This window comes from Salmo trutta, chromosome 20 (genome assembly GCF_901001165.1).
Source record: "Salmo trutta chromosome 20, fSalTru1.1, whole genome shotgun sequence".
In the NCBI taxonomy this organism is placed as follows: domain Eukaryota; kingdom Metazoa; phylum Chordata; class Actinopteri; order Salmoniformes; family Salmonidae; genus Salmo; species Salmo trutta.
In genome coordinates this window covers 25988754-26013978 of record NC_042976.1, presented here as the reverse complement: position 1 = coordinate 26013978, position 25225 = coordinate 25988754, and the positions used below count along the sequence as shown (strand labels likewise).

The 25225-nt window shown below is 41.5% G+C and overlaps 1 protein-coding gene across 1 annotated transcript in view; it reads right to left on the bottom strand.

Annotated features, from left to right (window-relative positions):
• The window catches only part of LOC115155779 (rho GTPase-activating protein 20), a 52955-nt gene extending 28744 nt beyond the window's left edge, over positions 1-24211 (bottom strand). The window contains exons 1-2 of the mRNA XM_029702723.1: positions 23852-24211; positions 7876-7961 (exon numbers count right to left, since the gene is read on the bottom strand). Coding sequence (XP_029558583.1) covers positions 7876-7961; positions 23852-23950 — 185 coding nt within the window. The 5' untranslated portion in view covers positions 23951-24211. The remainder of the gene's footprint in view (positions 1-7875; positions 7962-23851) is intronic.
• Between the last annotated feature and the right edge of the window lie 1014 nt (positions 24212-25225).

Sequence of the window (25225 nt, the reverse complement as noted above, 5' to 3'; positions counted from 1 at the left end):
CAGTGCAGTGGGCAGCTGGGAGGAGGTGCTCTTATTCTCCATGGACTTTACAGTGGGATTACTGCTACAGGATGCAAATTTCTGTTTGAAAAAGCTAGCCTTAGCTTTCCTAACTGACTGTGTATATTGGTTCTTGACTTCCCTGAGAAGTTGCATATCGCAGGGGCTATTCGATGCTAATGCAGTACACCACAGGATGTTTTTGTGCTGATCAAGGGCAGTCAAGTCAGGAGTGAACCAGGGGCTATATCTGTTCTTAGTTCTACATTTTTGAATGGGGCATGCTTATTTAAGATGGTGAGGAAAGCACTTTTAAAGAACAACCAGGCATCCTCTACTGACGGAATGAGGTCAATATCCTTCCAGGATACCGGGGTCAGGTCGATTAGAAAGGCCTGCTCTATTAAGTATTTTAGGGAGCGTTTGACAGTGATGATGGGTGGTCGTTTGACTGCGGACCCATTACGGATGCAGGCAATGAGGTAGTGATCACTGAGATCCTGGTTGAAGACAGCAGAGGTGTATTTGGAGGGCAAGTTGGTCAGAATGATATCTATGAGGGTGCCCATGTTTATGGATTTAGGGTTGTACCTGGTAGGTACCTTGATAATTTGTGTGAGATTGAGGGCATCTAGCTTAGATTGTAGGACGGCCGGGGTGTTAACTTTTTGCGGATCATTGGGACGCTACCGTCCCACCTGGCCAACATCCGGTGAAATTGCAGAGCGCGAAATTCAAATGACAAAAAACGTAATATTAAACATTCATGAAAATACAAGTGTTATACATCAGTTAAAAGCTTAACTTCTTGTTAATCCAGATGCTTTGTTAGATTTCAAAAAGGCTTTATGGCGAAAGCACACCATGTGATTATCTGAGGACAGCGCCCCGCACACAAAAGCATCACATTCATTTTCCAACCAAGCAGAGGCATCACGAAAGTCAGAAATAGCGATAAAATAAATCACTTACCTTTGAAGATCTTCATCTGGTTGCAATCACAAGGGTCCCAGCTACATAACAAATGGTCCTTTTGTTCGATAAAGTCCTTCTTTATATCCCCAAAAAGTCAGTTTCTTTGGCGCGCTTGACTCAGTAATCAACCAGTTTCCCTCGTTCAAAATGCATACAAATGAATCCAGTAAGTTACCAATAAACTTCTTCCAAACATATCAAACAACGTTCCTAATCAATCCTCAGGTATCCTAATATGTAAATAAACGATAAAATTTAAGAAGGAGAATACCGGAGACCCTTACCGGAGATAAATAACGAAGCATGCGCCCTCACCGGAACGTGCAACAAACACTACAGCCAAAATGGGAGCCACTTAGAAAAACTACAAATTCTAGCTCATTTTTCAAAAAACAAGCCTGAAACTCTTTCTAAAGACTGTTTACACCTTGTGGAAGCCCTAGGAACTGCAATCTGGGAGGTATTCCCTTTATATTCCCATTCCCAGCCATTGTAATCAGTGGTGAGCTGAAAATAAAAATTTCTGGATGGATTGTCCTCGGATTTTCGCCTGCCATATCAGTTCTGTTATACTCACAGACAATATTATAACAGTTTTGGAAACTTTATTATAACAGTTTTGGAGTGTTTTCTATCCAATACTCCCAATTATATGCAATCCTAGCTTCTGGGCCTGAGTAACTAGGCAGTTTACTTTGGGCACCTCATTCATCCAAACTTCCGAATACTGCCCCCTAGCCCGAAGAAGTTAAGCATATCCCAGTTTAGGTAACCTAACAGTACGAACTCTGAAGATAGATTGGGGGTAACCAATTCACATATGGTGTCCAGGGCACAGCTGGGGGCTGAGGGGGGTCTATAACAAGCGGCAACAGTGAGAGACTTGTGCATTTAGTTTTACTTGCATTTAAGAGCAGTTGGAGGCCACGGAACGAGAGTTGTATGGCATTGAAGCTCGTCTGGAGGTTCGTTAACACAGTGTCCAAAGAGGGGCCAGAAGTATACAGAATGGTGTCGTCTGCGTAGAGGTGTATCAGAGAATCACCAGCAGCAAGAGCGACATCATTGATGTATACAGAGAAGAGAGTCGGCCCGAGAATTGAACCCTGTGGCACCCCCATAGAGACTGCCAGAGGTCCGGACAACAGGCCCTCCGATTTGACACACTGAACTCTATCAGAGAAGTAGTTGGTAAACCAGGAGAGGCAATCATTTCAGAAACCAAGGTTGTTGAGTCTGCCAATAAGAATGTGGTGATTGACAGAGTCGAAAGCCTTGGCCAAATCGATGAATACGGCTGCACAGTAATGTCTCTTATCGATGGAGGTTATGATATCGTTGTGATGTATCTCTGGAAGGAGATCCTTGCCCTGAGCTTGTCTACTTTATTGTCCAGAGACTGAACATTAGCAAGTAATATAATCGGTGGATGGTGTACTAGAAGTCCAGTCCGAAAACCTCTTCTCCGTCGGCAGCGTCTTAGAACAGCCTCTTGGATAAGTTCAGTGTTAATGTGTGCCATAACCAGCCTCTCAAAGCACTTTGTGATTACAGAAGTGAGTGCTACAGGGCGGTAGTCATTGTGGTATGAAACATTAGAGTTCTTGGGAACAGGAATGATTGTGGTCATCTTAAAACATGTGGGGATTACAGACTGGGATAAGGAGGGGTTGAAAATTACTGTGAAAATGCCTGCCAGCTGTACTGTGCATGCCCTGGAATACCGGCGGGGCCCGCAGCCTTGAGGGTGTGGACCGCATTAAAGGCCCTTCTCACGAACCCTCACTGTGGGTACAACGTCGCTGATGAAGCCAGTGACTGAGGTGGTTAGCTCATCAATATTATCGGCGGAGTCTCGAAAGATATTCCAATCAAAGCAGTCATGTATCCAGTGTTGTGTTCCAGACAATTAAAAGCGAGACCGATTCAAGACCAAGACAGGAGCAAATCGAGACCGGGAAGGGGGGGGGGGGGGGGGGGGGGGGGGGGGGGGGTATTGGGTAAAACCGAGTCAAGTCCGAGGCCAGAAAAATGTGAGTCAAATTCAAGACCATAATTGTAATTTTGTTAGAACAACATATGGTTTCTTTTGACATTCAGAATAGTGAAAAAATGCATTTTGAGGGAAAATGGAGCCATTAAACAAGTTATTACTAACCCAAACACAGTTGGGAACGATGGGCCTTCTATGACTTCAGAGAAGGGCTAAGGATTTATAAAATAATGATTATAATAATAATGATAATTATAATGTTATTTTCAGTGATCTTCTGATTTAATCTAGCTTTTGTTGTGGGCTAGTGGCTGCATCAGGTGTTATCAAAGAGTATGTTGTTGATAATTTGTTAGCTTCTCCCTTTACAAGAATAACTTTCAATAAGAAGTTCAGTTTTAAATGATCATCATCTGGTGAGTGGAACTGTGTTTTTTATTGCAGCGCGCTTGCTGTTGTTAGCCATCTCTTTGAAAATAACTGGTGTGTGAAACATTGCTGCATTTAAAGTGGAACTGAAAGCATTTTAGCAACATTAAATCTTATTCAAATCTGTTCATATCCACCCCCAGGAAGAATATGACTCTTTTTAAAACATTTCCTGACAAGCGACCACCTAGATATGGTCATTTTCACGTTTTCATAAATTCATAGAATGATTGGGAATTATGTATATTAAGGCATTTGTGAAAATTCTATAGTAATATAGAGTGGAGAAAATGGCCGTGCGTTTGGACAATTAATAGACACTGCTGTAAATAAAACAGAATAAAAACAGCTGTCTTGTCCTGGACTAGAGTCTACACAGACCGGTGAGCTATAGCCAATCAGAGCTGCAGTAAGCCTTTATACAAACAAGCCGTTTGCCACACGGGCCTGCCTTCATTCACTTTGAACTGGACTGTGTGTTTCCAGGCAGTAGGCCCTGCCTTCATTCACTTTGAACTGGACTGTGTGTTTACAGGAAGTTGCAACAGCGCAACTTTAGATCATTACAACGCATTCGCCAAAAGCCACAAAATACACCTGAATGAATTTCTGCAAATACTATATGTAAACACCACGGTAGTCCTCTTACATTTGGGAACTTTACAGTCCTATTAATCAAACAACTATGAAAAGGTAGGCTGTCTCTCCCTCAGTTATGCACATCAACAACAAGTTCAACACTAATGCTAGCCAGAGCAAGATGAGCTCAAATATAACAAAGGAATATTAGATAAACCCTGTCAAACTTTTTCAGCTAGTTGGCCATCAAAATTGCACTGATAAACGATGGGGAATTGTAGCCTCCTCGTCCTTCTGCAGCTTGCCTGCCAATGCATGCTTGTCCCAACCAAGCACCCAAGCTAACTGGCTAAAGTTGGCTAGCTTGCTAGCTAGCTACTTCCAGACATAAATGAGAGAACACCTCAATCTGACCATTTTACTCATCATAGCAGTGCTGGTTAGGCTGTTTACATGTTATCTAAAGCGTTCTTGCCTAACTATTACTTTTTGTGCCTACGTTTACTGACATTGGTTATATTCAGTGGGTATTGCGCGTTCGTAAATTCATCAGTTGTTCTGTGTTCTGGCATACTCAGATGAGAGTGCTCTGAAATCGGAGTAGACAGCCAGAGTGAATTTGCGAACGCAAGAGATAGGCTAACTGGATAACAGTCGTTCAAGTTCTTGCTAGCTAACCAAATGACACCTGCATCTCTAGCTGTGTATAGCAACCGAAAAAAGATGAGGGGAAAAAGTCAGTCAGTCACTCACCCACTCCTCCAATGGCATGACATCCTCCTAGCAGCTAGCTAACATTAAACTCTGTGGTTTTAGCTTGCTACATACATGAATAGATATGCTATCCTAGTAGCCTTGTTATGACTGACTTGTGATCATTTGAATTTTTTTATCTTACCTTTATTTTAACTAGGCAAGTCAGCTAAGAACAAATTCTTATTTACAATGGCGGCCTACACCTGCCAAACCTGGACAACGCTGGGCCAATTGTGCGCCGCTCTATGGGGCTCCCAATCACGGCCGGTTGTGATACAGCCTGGATTCAAACCAGGGTGTCTGTAGTGACGCCTCTAGCACTGAGATGCAGTGCCTTAGACCGCTGCGCCACTCGGGAGCCCATGCTAGTTTGATTGTATTGAAATTCCCAGCCTTAGTTACATTTGTCCATTTTGTCCAGAATATTGAATCATTGAAACTGAAACAGTGCATCCCGAATGGAGGCAGTAAACAATGTACCAGGCCAGATGTGATTTACAACCTGATTGCAATATTTGTTGTACTACCAAGAAATGTATTGGTGAATTATATTAATCATACATTGAACTGCATCCATCTATTCTGCCAACAATGTCTTAGTGTACATCATGAAACGTTGAGTCAAATATAACCTATTTTTAAAACCTCTTATCAAGTTAGTTTGTAGCATAAACTGTGCTAAACGTGAAATGATTTTTGCAATCGGAAGTAATAGTTGTACATTTCGATTAGGAAATGCTTAATGGTTGTGTTTCTGTATTCTTATGATTGGGACCTACTGGCTTATTATGTCCGAGTTTATGGACTGCTTATATTTTAACATCATGCTGTGTGTGAAGTGGGCATCCTCAGATTTTGCCCAAAAGTTCCCAATTGGCCCGCTCAGCAAAGGCACCCTGTGTGAAAAATCCTGTTTTCCTGTTTTTCAGGAGATTTTAGATTTTCAGATTTTCACTCTCAAAATCACACTTTTGTTTTATAGAAAATAGTCACACATTTGATGGTCTAAGTCCACAACAATGCTTAAACCACATCTATCTGATTGGGTGGGCCTGTCAGGGCCTGGCTCCCCAGTGGGTTGGCCTCTGTCAACCCAGGCCCATCCATGTGAACCATCCATGTCTACACCCCGATGCAAGCAGCGCATGATGACAATTGCGCATCACAAAAAGCCTACTAACCAACACTTCAGACTAAACTTTTTCAAAACCTGGTTTGCATACCCATTGTTGCCTTAGTTAGCATTTACTGATAGATCTCATAAGTTGAAACATCTTTCCTACCCTACCGACTACCGATGACATTCTTCTGTGAACTGCTCCATGCCAAAACCAGTTGAGAACTGCATACTCTTGCTGCCTGCAGATGATATTCCGCTGAAACAAGGCTATGTGTGCGGTGTGCATGTGAATATATTTCACGTGCTTTGCGATTGTGTAGGCTACTTTGTGCATGATTTCTCTGTATAATTGATGTCGTATACCTCCACTACACTACTTTGATACACATCAATAGAGATTAAGAAGAGAGTATAAGCAATGCCCGCTGAAACAAAAGTGGGTATAAGGTTTATACCTGCGTTTACCCTCTACTCCACCACTGGCCCTTTGTGTTTTACAAAAAGTGTACTCTCATACATGAGTGCGCTGATATTACAGTTGCTGTCCTTTCAGAATCACCAACCTGTCACACACTGAAGGCCTATAGGTTCGCCACTGCGCAAACATGTCTATAATAGATATAAAGGCTGTTAAGATATTAATGTTTCAAGAAATGTGTGTATATATTTGGCCTGGTGAAGCGGTTTTATGCAGCGATTGAATGGAAGCTGATAATTATGATTTTTTTACTCCATTGGTTTTGGCAAGAAATTATGAGTCTTCACTGTCCGAGAACGAATCAAGACCGAGTATAAATGTATCCGACACCGAGACAAGACCGAGACACTCAATATGTAGATACTACAACACTGCCTGCAGCATAACCTCTGATTCTGGTGACTATTTCTCAACGGAGTGAATCGCAGGTACTTCCTGTTTCAGCTTCTGCTTGTAAACAGGAAGCAAGAGTACGGAGTCATGATCAGATTTGCCGAATAGCGGAGGGTTTGCTTGTATGTTTGCTTGTGGGTAGAATAGCAGTGGTCTAGGACTTTAATTCCCCTGGTGGCGTTGGAGATGTGCTGATGGAAGTTGGGCATCAGGTGCCTTAGTGACACCGAATTAAAATCTCCGGCAACCAGAAAGGCAGCCTATGGGTGTAGGTTTTCCTGCCTGTTTATAGCTTTGTATAGCTCGTTAAGAGCCAGCTTGTTATTTTTATTGTCCTGTGGTGGAATGTATACAGCAGTCACAGTAACAGCTGAAAACTCCCTCAGAAGGTAGAAGGGTCGGCATTTGACCATCAGGTGAACAGTGTGTCGAAACCTCCACCGTGCTGGAATTAGCAAACCAGTTGGAGTTGATGAAGAAGCAAACCCCTCCCCCTGATTTCCCTGACTCCACTATCCTGTCCGCCCAGTGAATGGAGAATCCATTGAGTTGGAGTGTATCGTGTCCGAGAGCCATGCTTCTGAAAAGCAAAGAATATTGCAGTTCCGAGAGTCCCGTTGGTAGAAAATCCGCAATCGGAGGTAATCCATTTTATTATCAAGTGACTGTATATTAGCCAGTAGAATGGTGGGAAGAGGTGGCCGGTTTTCCCTTCACCTTAATCTCACCAGGATCCCCCCTCTCTTGCCTCTGTAACGCCGGTGTTTCCTCTTGGGTAGCCCGAAAATTGTGTTGGAATTACAGAGAGAGCCCAGTGCAGATTAGTCTAAGCAGAACATGGAATTGGGGTAAGTAACTGCCATTCTGATGTTCTAGAGTTCTTATCGGTTGTAAGAAATAATAGAGGATACATTTTGTGAAAATGTCATGACCGCCACAGCCCTACACATACCTGAGATCCGTGGCAATTACATCAGGCTCAACCCAGATCAGAGACAAAAGTCTGAATTTAGGACTCAGACCCACTCGGGTCCCAGGTCGGTTCTCAGAATTTCGTGTCTGTTGGACATGTGAAAACCTCTATTAGGGACTACACATAGTGATAGGTAGCAGTTTAGTTGAATAGAGGTATCTGATAGGCTGTTACTGTACCTGGACATGCTTCGTGTTTTGGTAAGTGCTTTGCTGATGACCAGGGAGGGGGCAGACTGTCGTCGATGGGCCAGGGTCTTCATCTTCTATGGAGAGAAAAAAGGGAGGGAGAGAATACTGGGTCAACTGGTAATTATTTACATAGTCTAATGTTATTTACTGTTGTAAAATTTACAGAGGTCATACTGTAACACATCCTGATAGTCATATACTACATCTCTACATGGTATTAAGGAAGGGAGGAGAAAAAAAGAAAGAAAGAAAGAAAGAATGAAAGACGGAAAGAAAAAGAAAGAAAGAAAGAAAGAAAGAAAGAGAGAGAGAGAGAAAAAGAAACCGAAAAAATAACAAAAAGAGAGAGAGAAGTATGTGGTGTTTGGTTTGTCTTCTCTCTGTACTGTCAATGTTTCTAAATAAATCATAATCTCTCTCAATGTCAGGAATTTAGTAGGCCACCACAGGAATTCAATTGTAACTTTTTTTTACATTTACATTTCCCAAAAACGTGAATCGTAAAACTGTCTCCGCCAGTGTCTTGGGTAACATGCATACATAAATTCAACAGACAAATGTCTGTGAGAAAAGTCACAGACAAAAATCAAATAAGGTTGGCATAACAAACTCTTTTCAACTTGCCCTTTAAGTCAGCAAATTCCTACCTGTTATCCCCTTTGATTTCTCACCACATCATTTAATATGGCAAATCTAATGACTATGGAAAAAGGTTTCACTCTCAAAATAGCTTGGTCACGATGGTGGCCATGTTATAACATTACATACATTTTACATGATGTTACATAATGAACTGCAACCAGTGGTGTAAAGTACTTAAGTAAAAATACTTTAAAATACTACTTAAGTAGTTTTTGGGGGTATCTGTACTTTACTATTTATATTTTTGACAACTTTTACTTCACTACATTCCTAAAGCAAATAATGTACTTTTTACTCCATACATTTTCCCTGACACTCAAAAGTACTAGTTACATTTTGAATGCTTAGCAGGACAGGTCCAATTCATGCACTTATCAAGAGAACATCCCTGGCAGCTCTACTGCCTCTGATCTGATGGACTCACTAAACACAAATGCTTTGTTTGTAAATGATGTCTGAGTGTTGGAGTGTGTCCCTGGCTATTTGTAAAAAATAAAAATAAAAAATAAGAAAATGGTGCCATCTGGGTTGCTTAATATAAGGAAATTATTTGAAATTATTTACTTGATACTTAAGTATATTTTAGCAATTACATTTACTTTTGAAAATTAAGTATATTTAAAACCAAATACCTTTAGACTTTTACTCAAGTAGTATTTTACTGGGGGACATTCACTTTTACTTGAGTCATTTTCTATTAAGGTATCTTTACTTTTACTCAAGTACGACAACTGGGTACTTTTCCCACCACTGACTACAACTAAAGGGTTGGTTTTAGAAGTCTTAGAAGATGCCATTGAAGTGCAGTAGCCAAATTCAATGAATTGATATTCAATTCACCTATCACCTGTCCTGCAGAATAAGATTTGACTGATTCGTATGGAGATATATTTCCATCAAAATGTTTCATATACACTGAGTATACAAAACATTAAGAACACCAACTCTTTCCATGACATAAACTGACCAGGTGAAAGCTATTTGATGTCCCTTATTGATGTCACTTGCTAAATCTACTTCAAGTCAGTGTAGATGAATGGGAAGAGACAGGTTAAAGAAGGATTTTTAAGCTTTCAGACAATTGAAACATGGATTGTGTACCGTATGTATGCCATTCAGATGGTGAATGGGCAAGACAAAAGATTTAGGTGCCTTTGAACGGGGTATGGCAGTAGGTGCCAGGCGCACCGGTTTGTGTCAAGAACTGCAATGCTGCTGGGTTTTTCACACTCAACAGTTTCCCATGCGTACCAAGAATGGTCCACCACCCAAAGGACATCCAGCCAACTTGACACAGCTGTGGGAAGCGTTGGAGTCAACATGGGCCAGCATCCCTGTGGAATGCGTTCAGTAGCCTGTAGAGTCCGTCCCCTGACAAATTGAGGCTGTTCTGAGGGAGACGGGGGTGCAGCTCAGTATTAGGAAGGTGTTCCTAATGTTTGGTATACTCAGTGTATGTGAGTAGTGAGACACAGACACAATATGTGTTTTGACCAGAATGCAACCTTTAAAGCTGCAATCTGTAACTTTTTGGGTGAAATGACCGAATGATCATAGAAATGTGTGTCATAGATCTGTAATTTTCAAGTCTAAGAATGAGAACTTGTTGAGAACTTGTTCTCAGCTAGCCTACCTGGTTAAATAAAGGTGAAATAAAATAAATGTAAAAAAAAAATAAGAAGCACTAGGTCTGTTCTATTTCCACTATTTATAGACTTCCCGTTCTTAAGTTTGGTTTTTGCATCTTTTACACTGAACAAAAATATAAACGCACCATGCAAAAATGTCAAATATTTTACTGAGTTACAGTTCATATAAAGGAAATCAGTCAATTTAAATAAATTCATTAGGCCCTAATCTATGGATTTCACATGAGTGAGAATACAGATATGCATCTGTTGGTCACAGATACCTTTTAAAAAAAAAATATATATATATATATATATATATATATATATATATATATTATGGATGTGGGTCAGAAAACCAGTCAGTATCTGGTGTGACCTCCAAATTAGCTTGTGCAGCATGACACATCTCCTTCGCATAGAGTTGATCAGGCTGTTAATTGTGGCCTGTAGAAGGTTGTCCCACTCCTCTTTAGTGGCTGTGTGAAGTTGCTGGATTTTGGCAGGAACTGGAATAGGCTGTCGTACATGTCGATCCTGAGCATCCCAAACATGCTCAATCGGGTGACATGTCTGGTGAGTATGCAGGCCATGGAAGAACTAGGACATTTTAAGCTTCTAGAAATTATGTACAGATCCTTGCGACATGGAGCTGTGCATTATCATGCTGAAACATGAGGTGATGGCATCGGATGAATGGCACAACAATGGGCCTCAGGATTTCGTCACAGTATCTCTGTGCATAGATAAAATGCAATTGTTATCCTTAGCTTATGCCTGCCTATACCATAACCCCACCGCCACCATGGGGCACTCTGTTAACGCTGACTTTAGCAAACAACTTGCCAACACGACGCCATACACGCTGTCTGCCATCTGCCCGGTACAGTTGAAACCGAGATTCATCTGTGAAGAGCACACTTCTCCAGTGTGCCAGTGGCCATCGAAGGTGAGCATTTGCCTACTAAACTGCAGTCAAGGCAAGCCTCTGTTGAGAACGACGAGCACACAGATGAGCTTCCGTGAGACGGTTTCTGACAGTTTGTGCAGAAATTCTTTGATTGTGCAAACCCACAGTTTCATCAGCTGTCCGGATGACTGGTCTCAGACGATCCCGCAGGTGAAGAAGCCGGATGTGGAGGTCCTGAGCTGAAGTGGTTACACGTGGGCTGCGTTTGGGATGCCGGTTCTGCCAAATTCTCTAAAATGACGTTGGAGGAGGCTTATGGTATAAAAATTAACATTCAATCCTCTGGCAACAGCTCTGGTGGACATTTCTGCAGTCAGCATGCCAATTACACGCTCCCTCAAAACTTTAGACATCTGTGGTATTGTGTTATGTGACAAAAATGCACATTTTAGAGTGGCCTTTTATTGTCCCCAGCACAAGGTGCACCTGTGTAACGATCATGCTGTTTAATCAGCTTCTTGATAAGCCACACCTGTCAGGTGGATGGATTATCTTGGCAAAGAAGAAATGCTTACTAACAGGGATGTAAACAAATTTGAGCACATTTGCGAGAAATAAGCTTATTGTGTGTATGAAACAATTTGGGGATATTATATTTTAGTATACTTTTGGTTGTGTACACTGGTTTCAAACAGCTGAAAATACTATGCTTATGGTTATAGAAAATATATTTCACAGCAGTTTAGATGGTACAATGATCTTCACACTATAGTTGCTTGTTTTGTCACATCAACTGAAATTAGGAGAATGATTCTAATTTTAGCAACCAGGAAAAGGTGGACCGATTTCTGCATAGTGGATCTTTAAATAAAAATCACAGGCTGTAAATATGCCAATACAGTTTCACAAACATATGTCATAATCCGAAAGCAAATGAGTCATCATTATCAAAAACAAATGATGATTACCTAATAAATATGCTAGACAAAAAAAAATCTGATTAACACAGCACATTTTACAAACATATGTTAGGCGATCCGGCGAAGGCATGAAAGCCCGACTAGCCGGCTAAGGCGTGAGACCCTGGCCATCCGGCTGAGGCGTGAGAGCCTGACCATCCGGCTGAGGCGTGAGAGCCTGACCATCCGGCTGAGGCGTGAGAGCCTGACCATCCGGCTGAGGCGTGAGAGCCTGACCATCCGGCTGAGGCGTGAGAGTCTGACCATCCGGCTGAGGCATGAAAGCCTGTAGCGGCTTTCGAACCCGACGTCATTCCACCTGACACAAAAAAACACTCCCTGATGCTTCCCTTAGGTGAGGTGTTATTCTGTAACGATGCGCTGAGAGTCATGAAGCAAGGTCAGGGAGTGAGTGTTTTAATAAATAAACGCAACTAAATACAAAACAATTAACACAAACAACGCACAGACATGAAACAGAAACAATAACGCCTGGGGAAGGAATCAAAGGGAGTGACATATATAGGGAAGGTAATCAGGAAGGTAATGGAGTCTGAAGACGTGCAGGTGTGCGTAACGATGGTGACAGGTGTGCGCCAAAACGAGCAGCCTGGTGACCTAGAACCCGGAGAGGGAGCACACATGACAGTTGCTACATATTTGTGAGTTGCATTTTATGGATTAGTTTGTGCACAATTAATATACGGTATTCAGATTAGGACATCCTCAGTTCTCATAAAAATAAGATAGAAATGAATATATCACAATTACTTTTAGAAATGCATCTGTTTGGTATCCTAGCTTCCTTTCCTATCTTCATTTTGTACTTAACTAGTTTCCTTTCAGTGATCCCATCCCTTCCTTTCCTCCCCTCCTTTGCTTTCCTTGCTCTCTATCCTCCTTACCAAACTCCCTTTCCTTTCCTCATTTCCTATCTTCCATTCCTACTTTCCTAGCTTCAGTTCTGTGATTTCTTTCCTCCCCTCCTTTGCTTTCCTAGCGCTCTTTCCTTCTTTTCTTGCTCCCTTTCTTCCCTCTCCTATATCCATTTCCTCCTTTCCTAGATTCCTTTTCTTTCTTCCTTTCCTTCTTTTCCTCCCCTGCTTTGCTTTCCCCATCTTTCATTCCTCCTTTAATTTCTTCCTTTCCTCCTTTCCTAGCTTTATTTCCTCCATTCCTTGCTCCCTTTACTTCCTAGTTTATTTTCGTCTTCTACTTTCCTAGCTTCCTTTCCTCCTATCCTATGCTTCCCTTCCTTCCTTTCTTCTCCTCCTTTCTAGATAACTTTCTTACTTTCCTAGCTCCCTTTCCTGCTTTCATTGCTTCCATTCTTCCCTAGCCCCCGTTCAGCTCCTTTCCTAGATCCCTTTCCTCTTTTCCTAAATACCTTTCCTTGGAAAGGAGGAAGGGGATCTAGGAAAGGAGGAAAGGAAAGGGTGCTAGAAAAGGAAAGGAAGAAAGGGGGCTAGGAAATAAAGCTCAGAAAGGATAAGAGGATATGAGCTAGGAAAGGAAAATAGGAAAGGGTCCTGGGAAAGGAAAGGCGGAAAGGGAACTAGGAAATTATTAAATAAAGCTAGGAAAGGAAGAAAGTAAAGGAAATTAGGGAAGGACCAACAAAAAGAAGAAAGGAAGCTAGGTAAGAAGAAAGGAAAGAGAGTTGGTTAAGTATAGGAGGAAAGAGAGCGAGAAAAGCAAAGGACGGGAGGAAAGGAAGGGATCAAGGAAAGGCAGCTAGGAAAGGAGGAATGGAAGACAGGAAAGACCAAGGAAAGAAGGAAAGGGAGCTAGAAAAGGATAGGATGAAAGGGAGCTAGGAAAGCAGAGGAGTGGAGGAAAGGAAGGGATCAAGGAAAATAAGCTATAAAAGGAGGAAATTAAGTTAGAAATGCATCGGTTTTGTATCCTTTAAGTAATTATTTGCTATATTCATTTTTATCTTATTTTTAGGATAATTTAGGATGTCCTATTCTGGATGCCGTATTTTAAATCTGCACAACTGGCAAATATGTGAGGCCACTCACAAATATGTGGAGCAACTCACAAATGTAATGCAAGTCACATATTTTACCCCTGTTGTGTTTTCAAAGCAAGAACATGTTTCAAAAATGTGCTGTGTTACAAAGTCTTGTCTTGCATTATTTGCTAATCGTCATTTGTTTTTGTTAATTATGACTTATTTGCTTTTGGACCATGACATATGTTTGTGAAACTCAATTGGCATATTTACAGACTATGATTTTTATTTAAAGGTTGCATTCTGTATTTTCAAAACACATATTTTGTTGGTGACTCACTACTCATACAGTATATTAAACATTTTGATAGATTTACCCAGTGAACTCAATCATGAGGACAACCTGTATGGACCTTTCCAAAGGATCCTTTTGTCATTGGTTGCACGCATTTAAAGGGCAACCAATGAAAAGAGAACTTCTCTCATAACCATATCTGAGAACTTCTCTCATAAACATAACTGTTATGAGAGAACAGTTTAGAATAATAGAATTGTTAGAATGGAAATGTGTCTTCTGCCTTTCCCAACACCCCCAGATACACACACACACACACACACACACACACACACACACACACACACACACACACACACACACACACACACACACACACACACACACACACACACACACACACACACACACGTGAAGCAGCTCAAGGTCAGCTGCCGTGGAGCACCACTCCCCAGGGCCGTAACCAGGGTCTGCGTTTTAGTGAGGTCAGAAAGTTAAAGCTCATTTACTGCATTTCTATACAATTTAGTACTGCTGTATCTTCATTCACCTTTCTTGATCCAGCATTTCCCAAACTCGGTCCTGGGGACCTCAAAGGGTGCATGTTTTGTTTTTTGCCCTAGGACTATACAGCTGATTTAAATCATCAAAGCTTGGTGATGAGTTCATTATTCGAATCAGCTGTGTAGTGCTAGGGCAAACAACTAAATATGCAATGCTTGGGGTCCCCAGGACCAAGTTTGGGAAATGCTGACATAGCCTATTAGCTATAAAATTAGCAGCTACATACTAACTCACATTAACTCAGCAGGAAAAGTATTTTATTAACAAAAAGTAAACAAATGAGTTTGCTTCACAGATTTTGGTTGTTGTTGCAGTTTTAAAGAACATTTCTGTCAATTCTACAAATGCTGCCATGACTTATGTCATGTTAATATATCCGAGTGAGATTGACTAACACAATCAAATGGGGGGCCACATGGAATTTAGGGCCTCTGGGCACGTGTAATTCAGACATGATTACCACAAGTTTGGAAAGCTGGCTAGACTAACTAGACTAATTTACCAATCTAAAAAACATGAACTTACATGGGCTAATTGAGTGCCTGTCAGTGATTGACATATAACAAGAGGAAAACAGCTGATGCACAACTAAGTTTCAAAATTGCACCTTGTGAATCCTACTATTCTAACTCAACAGGAAGTTTAGACCCTGACTGAGTTCCCTAGAAAATAAAACACACACACATATACACACACCTACTCATTACAGGGTCTTTATTTGTACTCTTCTCTACATTGTAGGATGATAGTGAAGACATAAAAACTATGAAATAACACACATAGAATCATGTAGTAACCAAAAAAGTGTTAAATCAAAATATATTTTATATTTGAGATTCTTCAAAGTAGCCACCTGTAAGAACCGACGCTGGAGATGAGAAGCAGACACGAAGAGTTGAACATTTAATTTAGCACAGACATGGAACAGCATCAGAACCAGGTAATATAAAGACAAAACAACAATTAATGCTGAAGCGGGGAACAGCGCTGGGGAACAGACAGATTTAGGGGAGGAAATAACACAAGTGATTTAGTCCAGGTGAGTGCAATGAATCGCTGATGCGCGTGACAAGGGAAGCAGGTGTGCGAAATGATGGTGGCAGAAGCGCGTAATGGTAAAGGTGGGCAGGCGTGACACCACCCTTTGCCTTCATGACAGCTTTGCACACTCTTGGCATTCTCTTAACCAGCTTCATGTGGTAGTTCCCTGGAATGCATTTCAATTGACAGGTGTGCTTTTCTAAAAGTTAATTTGTGGACTTTATTTGCTTCTTAAAATTAATGTGTTTGAGCTAAACAGTTGTGTTGTGGCAAGGTAGGGTGTTATACAAAAGATAGCCCTATTTGGCAAAATACCAAGTCCATATTATGGCAAGAACAGCTCAAATAAGCAAAGAGAAACAACAGTCCATCATTACCTTAAGACATGAAGGTCAGTCAATTAAAGTAAATGTTTCTTCAAGTGCAGTCGCAAAAACAATCAAACGCTATGATGAACTTACTCTCATGAGAATCGCCACAGGAAAGGAAGACCCAGAGTTACCTCTCCTGCAGAGGATAAGTTCATTAGTGTTACCAGCCTCAGAAAATGCAGCCCAAATAAATGCTTCAGAGTTCAAGTAACATCTCAACATCCACTGTTCAGACGAGACTGCGTGAATCAGGCCTTCATGGTTGAATTGCTGCAAAGAAACCACTACTAAAGGACACCAATAAGAAGAAGAGACTTGCTTGGACCAAGAAACACGAGCAATGGACATTAGACCGGTGGAAATCTGTCCTTTGATCTGATGAGTACAAATTTGAGATTTTTGGTTTCAACCGCAGTGTCTTTGTGAGAGTAGGTGAACCAATGATCTCCGCATGTGTGGTTCCCACCGTGAAGCATGGAAGAGGTGTGATGGTATGGGGGTGCTTTGCTGATGACACTGTCAGTGATTTACTTAGAATTGAAGGCACACTTAACCAGCATGGCTACCACAGCATTCTGCAGCGATACGCCATCCCATCTGGTTTGCGCTTAGTGGGACTATCATTTGTTTTTCAACAGGACCCTACACACCTCCAGGCTGTGCAAGGGCTATTTTACCAAGAAGGAAAGTGACGGAGAGCTGCATCAGATGACCTGGCCTCCACAATCCCCCGACCTCAACCAAATTGAGATGGTTTGGGATGAGTCGGACCGCAGAGTGAAGGAAAAGCAGTCAACAAGTGCTCAGCATATATGTGGGAACTCTGTCAAGACTGTTGGAAAAGCATTCCAGGTCAAGCTGGTTGAGAGAATGCCAAGAGTGTGCAAAGCTGTCATCAAGGCAAAGGGTGGCTAATTTGAAGAATCTAAAATATAACGTATATTTTGATTTGTTTAACACTTTGTTCGATACCACATGATTCCATATGTATTATTTCATAGTTTTGATATCTTCACTATAATTCTACAATGTAGAAAATAGTAAAAATAAAGAAAAACTCTTGAATGAGTAGATGTGCCCAAACTTTTGACTGGTACTGTATAATTATTATAATTTCTTTTTTTTCTTTTTTCTTTCTCCTTTATTTAACCAGGTAGGCTAGTTGAGAACAAGTTCTCATTTACAACTGCGACCTGGCCAAGATAAAGCATAGCAATTCGACACATACAACAACACAGTTACACATGGAATAAACAAAACATACAGTCAATAATACAGTAGAACAAAAGAAAACAAAAAGTCTATACACAGTGAGTGCAAATGAGGTAGGTTAAGGCAATAAAAAGGCCATGGTGGCGAAGTAATTACAATATAGCAATTAAACACTGGATTGGTAGATGTGCAGAAGATGAATGTGCAAGTAGAGATACTGGGGTGCAAAGGAGCAAGATAAATAAATAAATACAGTATGGGGATGAGGTAGGTAGATAGATAGATTGGCTGTTTACAGATGGACTACGTACAGGTGCAGTGATCTGTGAGCTGCTCTGACAGCTGGTGCTTAAAGCCAGTGAGGGAAATATGAGTCTCCAGCTTCAGAGATTTTTGCTGTTCGTTCCAGTCATTGGCAGCAGAGAACTGGAAGGAAAGACGACCAAAGGAAGAATTGGCTTTGGGGGGTGACCAGAGAGATATACCTGCTGGAGCGCGTGCTACGAGTGGGTGCTGCTATGGTGACCAGCGAGCTGAGATAAGGCGGGGCTTTACCTAGCAGAGACTTGCAGATAACCTGTAGCCAGTGGGTTTGGCGACGAGTATGAAGCGAGGGCCAACCAACGAGAGCGTACAGGTCGCAATGGTGGGTAGTGTATGGGGCTTTGGTGACAAAACGGATGGCACTGTGATAGACTGCATGCAATTTGTTGAGTAGAGTGCTGGAGGCTATTTTATAGATGACATCACCGAAGTCGAGGATCGGTAGGATGGTCAGTTTTACGAGGGTGTGTTTGGCAGCATGAGTGAAGGATGCTTTGTTGCGATATAGGAAGCCGATTCTAGATTTAATTTTGGATTGGAGATGCTTAATGTGAGTCTGGAAGGAGAGTTTACAGTCTAACCAGACACCCAGGTATTTGTAGTTGTCCACGTATTCTAAGTCAGAGCCGTCCAGAGTAGTGATGCTGGACGGGCGAGCAGGTGCGGGCAGTGATCGATTGAATAGCATGCATTTAGTTTTACCTGCGTTTAAGAGCAGTTGGAGGCCACGGAAGGAGAGTTGTATGGCATTGAAGCTCGTCTGGAGGTTAGTTAACACAGTGTCCAAAGAAGGGCCAGAAGTATATAGAATGGTGTCGTCTGCATAGAGGTGGATCAGAGAATCACCAGCAGCAAGAGCAACATCATTGATGTATACAGAGAAGAGAGTCGGACCGAGAATTGAACCCTGTGGCACACCCATAGAGACTGCCAGAGGTCCGGACAACAGGCCCTCCGATTTGACACACTGAACTCTATCAGAGAAGTAGTTGGTAAACCAGGCGAGGCAATCATTTGAGAAACCAAGGCTGTCGAGTCTGCCAATAAGAATGTGGTGATTGACAGTCGAAAGCCTTGGCCAGGTCGATGAACACGGCTGCACAGTAATGTCTCTTATCGATGGCGGTTATGATGTCGTTTAGGACCTTGAGCGTGGCTGAGGTGCACCCATGACCAGCTCTGAAACCAGATTGCATAGCGGAGAAGGTACGGTGGGATTCAAAATGGTCGGTAATCTGTTTGTTAACTTGGCTTTCGAAGACCTTAGAAAGACAGGGTAGGATAGATATAGGTCTGTAGCAGTTTGGGTCTAGAGTGTCAGCCCCTTTGAAGAGGGGGATGACCGCGGCAGCTTTCCAATCTTTGGGAATCTCAGACAATACGAAAGAGAGGTTGAACAGGCTAGTAATAGGGGTTGCAACAATTTCGGCAGATAATTTTAGAAAGAGAGGGTCCAGATTGTCTAGCCCGGCTGATTTGTATGGGTCCAGATTTTGCAGCTCTTTCAGAACATCAGCAGTCTGGATTTGGGTGAAGGAGAAATGGTGGGGGCTTTGGCGGGTTGCTATGGAGGGTGCCGTGCAGTTGACCGGGGTAGGGGTAGCCAGGTGGAAAGCATGGCCAGCCGTAGAGAAATGCTTATTGAAATGCTCAATTATAGTGGATTTATCAGTGGTAACAGTGTTTCCTAGCCTCATAGCAGTGGGCAGCTGGGAGGAGGTGCTCTTATTCTCCATGGACTTTACAGTGTCCCAGAACCTTTTTGAGTTAGTACTACAGGATGCAAATTTCTGTTTGAAAAAGATAGCCTTAGCTTTTCTAACTGCCTGTGTATATTTGTTCCTAACTTCCCTGAAAAGTTGCATATCACGGGGGCTATTCGATGCTAATGCAGAACGCCACAGGATGTTTTTGTGCTGGTCAAGGGCAGACAGGTCTGGAGTGAACCCAGGACTATATCTATTCCTAGTTCTACATTTTTTTGAGTGGGGCATGCTTATTTAAGATGGTGAGGAAGGCACTTTTAAAGAATAGCAAGGCAACATCTACTGACGGGATGAGGTCAATGTCATTCCAGGATACCCCGGCCAGGTCGATTAGAAAGGCCTGCTCGCAGAAGTGCTTTAGGGAGCGTTTGACAGTGATGAGGGGTGGTCGTTTGTTCGCAGACCCATTAGGGATGCAGGCAATGAGGCAGTGATCGTTGAGATCTTGATTGAAAACAGCAGAGGTGTATTTGGAGGGCGAGTTAGTTAGGATGACATCTATGAGGCTGCCCGTGTTTACGGATTTGGGGTTGTACCTGGTAGGTTCATTGATAATTTGTGTGAGATTGAGGGCATCAAGCTTAGATTGTAGGATGGCCGGGGTGTTAAGCATGTCCCAGTTTAGGTCACCTAGTAGCACGAGCTCAGAAGATAGATGGGGGGCAATCAATTCACATATGGTATCGAGGGCACAGCTGGGGGCAGAGGGAGGTCTATAGCAAGCGGCAACAGTGAGAGACTTGTTTCTGGAAAGGTGAATTTTTAGAAGTAGAAGCTCGAATTGTTTGGGTACAGACTTGGATAGTAATACAGAACTCTGCAGGCTATCTTTGCAGTAGATTGCAACACCGCCCCCTTTGGTAGTTCTATCTTGGCGGAAAATGTTATAGTTAACGATGGAGATTTCAGGGTTTTTGGTGGTTTTCCTAAGCCAGGATTCAGACACGGCTAAGACATCCGGGTTGGCAGAGTGTGCTAAAACAGTGAGTAAAACAAACTTAGGGAGTAGGCTTCTAATGTTAACGTGCATGAAACCAAGGCTTTTACGGTTCCAGAAGTCAACAAATGAGAGCACCTGGGGAGTGGGAGTGGAGCTAGGCACTGCAGGACCTGGATTAACCTCCACATCGCCAGAGGAACAGAGGAGAAGTAGGATAAGGGTACGGCTAAAGGCTATACGAACTGGCCGTCTAGCACGTTTGGAACAGAGAGTAAAAGGAGCAGGTTTCTGGGCACGATAGCATAGATTCAAGGCATAGTGTACAGACAAAGGTAAGGTAGGATGTGAGTACATTGGAGGTAAACCTAGGCATTGAGTAATGATGAGAGAGATATAGTCTCTAGAGACGTTTAAACCAGGTGATGTCATCGCATATGTAGGAGGTGGAACAACATGGTTGGTTAAGGCATATTGAGCAGGGCTAGAGGCTCTACAGTGAAATAAGACAGTAATCACCAACCAGGACAGTAATGGACGAGGCATATTGATATTATTTATGCAGGAATGGCCCTGCCACTACCAATTAATGAATTGTTTCCTTCCACTCCAGCAAAACTGCTGTAAAGCCAAGCTTTCCACTGACCTCATATTTTCAGAGTGCAGTTACATATTCCGAACAGGGGTAGAATGGGGGCTAGAACTTAATTTCATTGATGAATTATTGTTGGCTCAGAATGTATTATTATCAGCAGTAATCACCAACACATTAATTGCATATTACAGTGCCTTCAGAAAGTATTCACACACCTTTACGTTTTCCACATTTTGATGTTACTGCTTGAATTTAAAATTGATTAAATGTAGATGTTTTTGGTCACTGGCCTACACACAATAGCCCATAATGTCAAAATTGAATGATGTTTTTACATTTTTTACAAATTCATAAAAAAATGACAAGCTGAAATGTATTGAGTGAATAAGTATTCAACCCCTTTGTTATGGCAAGCCTAAATAAGTTAAGGAGTAAAAATGAGAATGACTACCTCATCTCTGTACCCCACACATACAGATAATTGTATGGTCCCTCAGTCGAGCAGTGAATTTCAAACACAGAGTCAACCACAACGACCAGGGAGGTTTCCAGTGCCTTGCAAAGAAGGGCACCTATTGTTAGATGGGTAAAAAAAAAAGAAGAAAAAAATACATTGAATATCCCTCTGAGCATGGTGAAGTTATTCATTATGTTTTGGATGGTGTATCAATACACTGAGTCACTACAAAAATACAGGCAACCATAACTCAGTTGCCAGAGAGGAAGGAAACCAATCAGTGATTTCACCATGAGGCCAATGGTGACTTTAAAACGATTACAGAGTTTAGTGGCTGTGATAGAAGAAAACTGAGGATGGATCAACAACATTGTAGTTACTCTACTATACTGTACACAATAAAAAATATTCCAAAACATGCAACCTGTTTGCAACAAGTCATTAAAGTAATACTGCCAAAAATGTGCTAAAGCAATTAACTTTTAGTCCTGAATACAACGTTTTATTTTTGTGTCAAATCCAATACAACACATTACTGAGTACCACTCTCCATATTTTCAAGTATAGTGGTGGCTGCATCATGTTATGGGTATGCTTATAATCGTTAAGTACTGGGGAGATTTTCAGGTTAAAAAATAAACGTAATGGAGCTACAGTAAGCACAGGCAAAATCCTAGAGGAAAACCTGGTTCACTCTGCATTCCATCAGACACTGGGAAATTAATTTACCTTTCAGCAGGACAATAACCTAAAACACAAGGCGGAATCTACTGTACACTGGAATTGCTTACCAAGTAGACAGTGAATGTTCCTGAGTGGCCGAGTTACAGTTTTGATTGAAATCTACCTGAAAACCGATGGCAGGACCTGAAAATGATGGGCAAATGATGCAAAATCCAGGTATGGAAAGCTTTTAGAGATTTACCCAGTAAGACTCACAGCTGTAATCGCTGCCAAAGGTGCTTCTACAAAGTATTGACTCAGGGGTGTAAATATTTATGTCAATTAGATATTTCTGTATTTCATTCTCAATAAATGTGCAATAATTTCTAAAAACGTTTTCACTTTTTCATTATGAGGTAGTGTGTGTAGATGGGTGAGAAAAAAAAATATTTAATCCATTTTGAATTCAGGCTGTAACACAACAAAATGTGGACTAAATCAAGGGATATGAATGATTTCTGAAAGCACTGTATACTACAAATACATATTATGTGTTAGGTTTGTTGGGCAATACAGATACTTCTAATGGTGAAGAGTAGCTGCGTTGAAAGAAACATCGTGATATTTGCACTGAAACTGAAGCTATTTGCAAGTCTAAAGCAATCATATTTATACCATGAATTCTGTGAATTAACATTAACTCAACTAAAACTAGATGGGATTATGCTGAGCGGGGCGAAAGACCAGACAGCAGGTCTAACTATTGACTCCCAGTGAGTGCAGAGCCCCTCAAACACAGCCCCACTCTTGTCTGTCTGGTGACTATCATTCCCAATTGATTTGTGATCTAGAGCAGATTTTTGACTACAGCGACGCATTGTTCATTTGCTTCCATATTTTAACATTTTTAAGTCGAATAGGTATACTGCATATGTCTGTAAACTGTAACCAAACTTTAGCTCATCAAACTTTGAGGAGAATGACTCAGAGGAATGTAAATATAGATGAAATGGAATGTTACATTTTTTTCTGAATATGCTCTCTTTATTTTTATCTTGGTCTATTGATTATCTAATTGTTTGCCGAAATTTGCATTGGGTGGCATGCGTATTTTTACGTATGCGTCATTTACACAAATTGAATAACTAATGAATTTCAAATTAGCCTGCATTTGGCTACAAAAATGGGTCTTATCATTTTCTTGTAACGCATTATAAAACGATAATATAATTATGGAGAAGTTGTCTGAAATTATGAAATAAACCAAAAATAAACACTAATAATTAACCTTGTGAAATACTATTTAAAGTTAAAGCGCAGGAATCCATCCCTGAAACCAAGTGACACAAAGAGAAGACCCAGATTGAACCAGATGGAATCATAGATGACAACATACCCTCAAAACATGACCAGTAACTCTCAATAGCATATATGAATAATGCACACAACCCAGATTAGGCTGGAAGTTTAATGATCATGTCAAAACCCATTGAACCTATACTGTGGCAACAATAGCCTACTACAGCAAACATGCATGGCATGCTACCAGGAATTAGATCATATAGAGTTCAGCATGTGGCAAACCCAAAAGAAGATCAGTAATTCAGTACCATCCATGCCGTACAATCCAACATCCACATTACCTTTTTGCTGTCTGGCAGCGCGCAGAGTTTGCTGCCCCCTGTCAAAGAGCCAGACCTATTCTGTCCGATAGTTCCCTGCTGTGGCGACATGGTTTCCATCAAGGCTACTACAGTATATCGACACGGAGTCTGCTGCTGCTTCAGACCACAGCGCACGTATTCATATTCCCATTGTATGCAAAGTTATCCAGCGACAGGACCAAGCGAATAAAGAGGTAAACCGGTGAGAAATTCATAATTCACGGCAATATACTGGATAAAAACGAGACAAGACGCGTTAAATAAACCTGGACTGAGTTCATCACTGAAAGCTCAAAAAACACTGACAAATTATCATTTCCAGTCGCTGTCAACGAGATCCACACGTCTTTCCGTCTGAAGCAGTGTAGTCGTTTCGGCTCAAACCCATGCGTAGGTTTGCCTCTACAGTCTGAACTGAGGGCGGTCCTAGCGCCGCTGGCTGCCTAAACATGAACATTTGCTCTAATAGAGAGGTAACTGTTCTAGATCATAAATCACATGCAAACCGTTTGCAGACCAGGTGAAGGAATGCGCTCTGCATGCCAAGAATAACATGACTAATGCAAAATAATTTACGAAGTATGAATTTTCTACTGTATATACATGACACAGTCCACCCCACTCTCTGTATGCACACCCAATAGAGTTGGTCTGTTTGCCTTCAAACAGCCTGTATACATCTCATTTTACTATGAAAAACTGCGTGGAAGAGGAAAAATATAGTCACAGGCCTACAATAAGTTGATACATTAATTTATAACTGCTCAATTAAAACAAACTTGTAAAACAATACTAAACCTTCTGTGCCATTTAATACAATGTGTGAGATATGATACACTAGTGAGGATTGCCACTATTTAGCTTTAACCAAAACGTTGGCAGGCGGCTGATTTTTACAGTACGTTTTAACTGGAACTTGTATTCTGTTTCACCCTCAGCACGTTAGGTGGTGCTAGGTATCAACAGCCAATCCAGTAGGGGCTATAGTGAGCTTTGATTGGTCAAGCGTGCTGTGATGACGCAGAGTATTTGCATAAAGTTCAGTTTTCCACAACTTTGGTCCCGCCCTGTTCCCTTCCGTTGCCCAATGGTCCCCCTGACGCTTCGCTTCTCTTCTATTGGAAATTAATGGCTTTTTAAAGTCCGAAAAGGATAATCATATGATAGGTAAGACATACAAAACCTTGCAGAGAGCCTATCCAACTGACAATATCTTAGAAAAAAATACAAACTATTTCGACCATGACCTAAAAATGACTGATATTGGCACAAGGTGGGAGTGTTGGAACATAACTTTTGAAATTACAGTTAACAACATAACCTGTTAAACTCTGACCCCCTCTTGTGGCATTT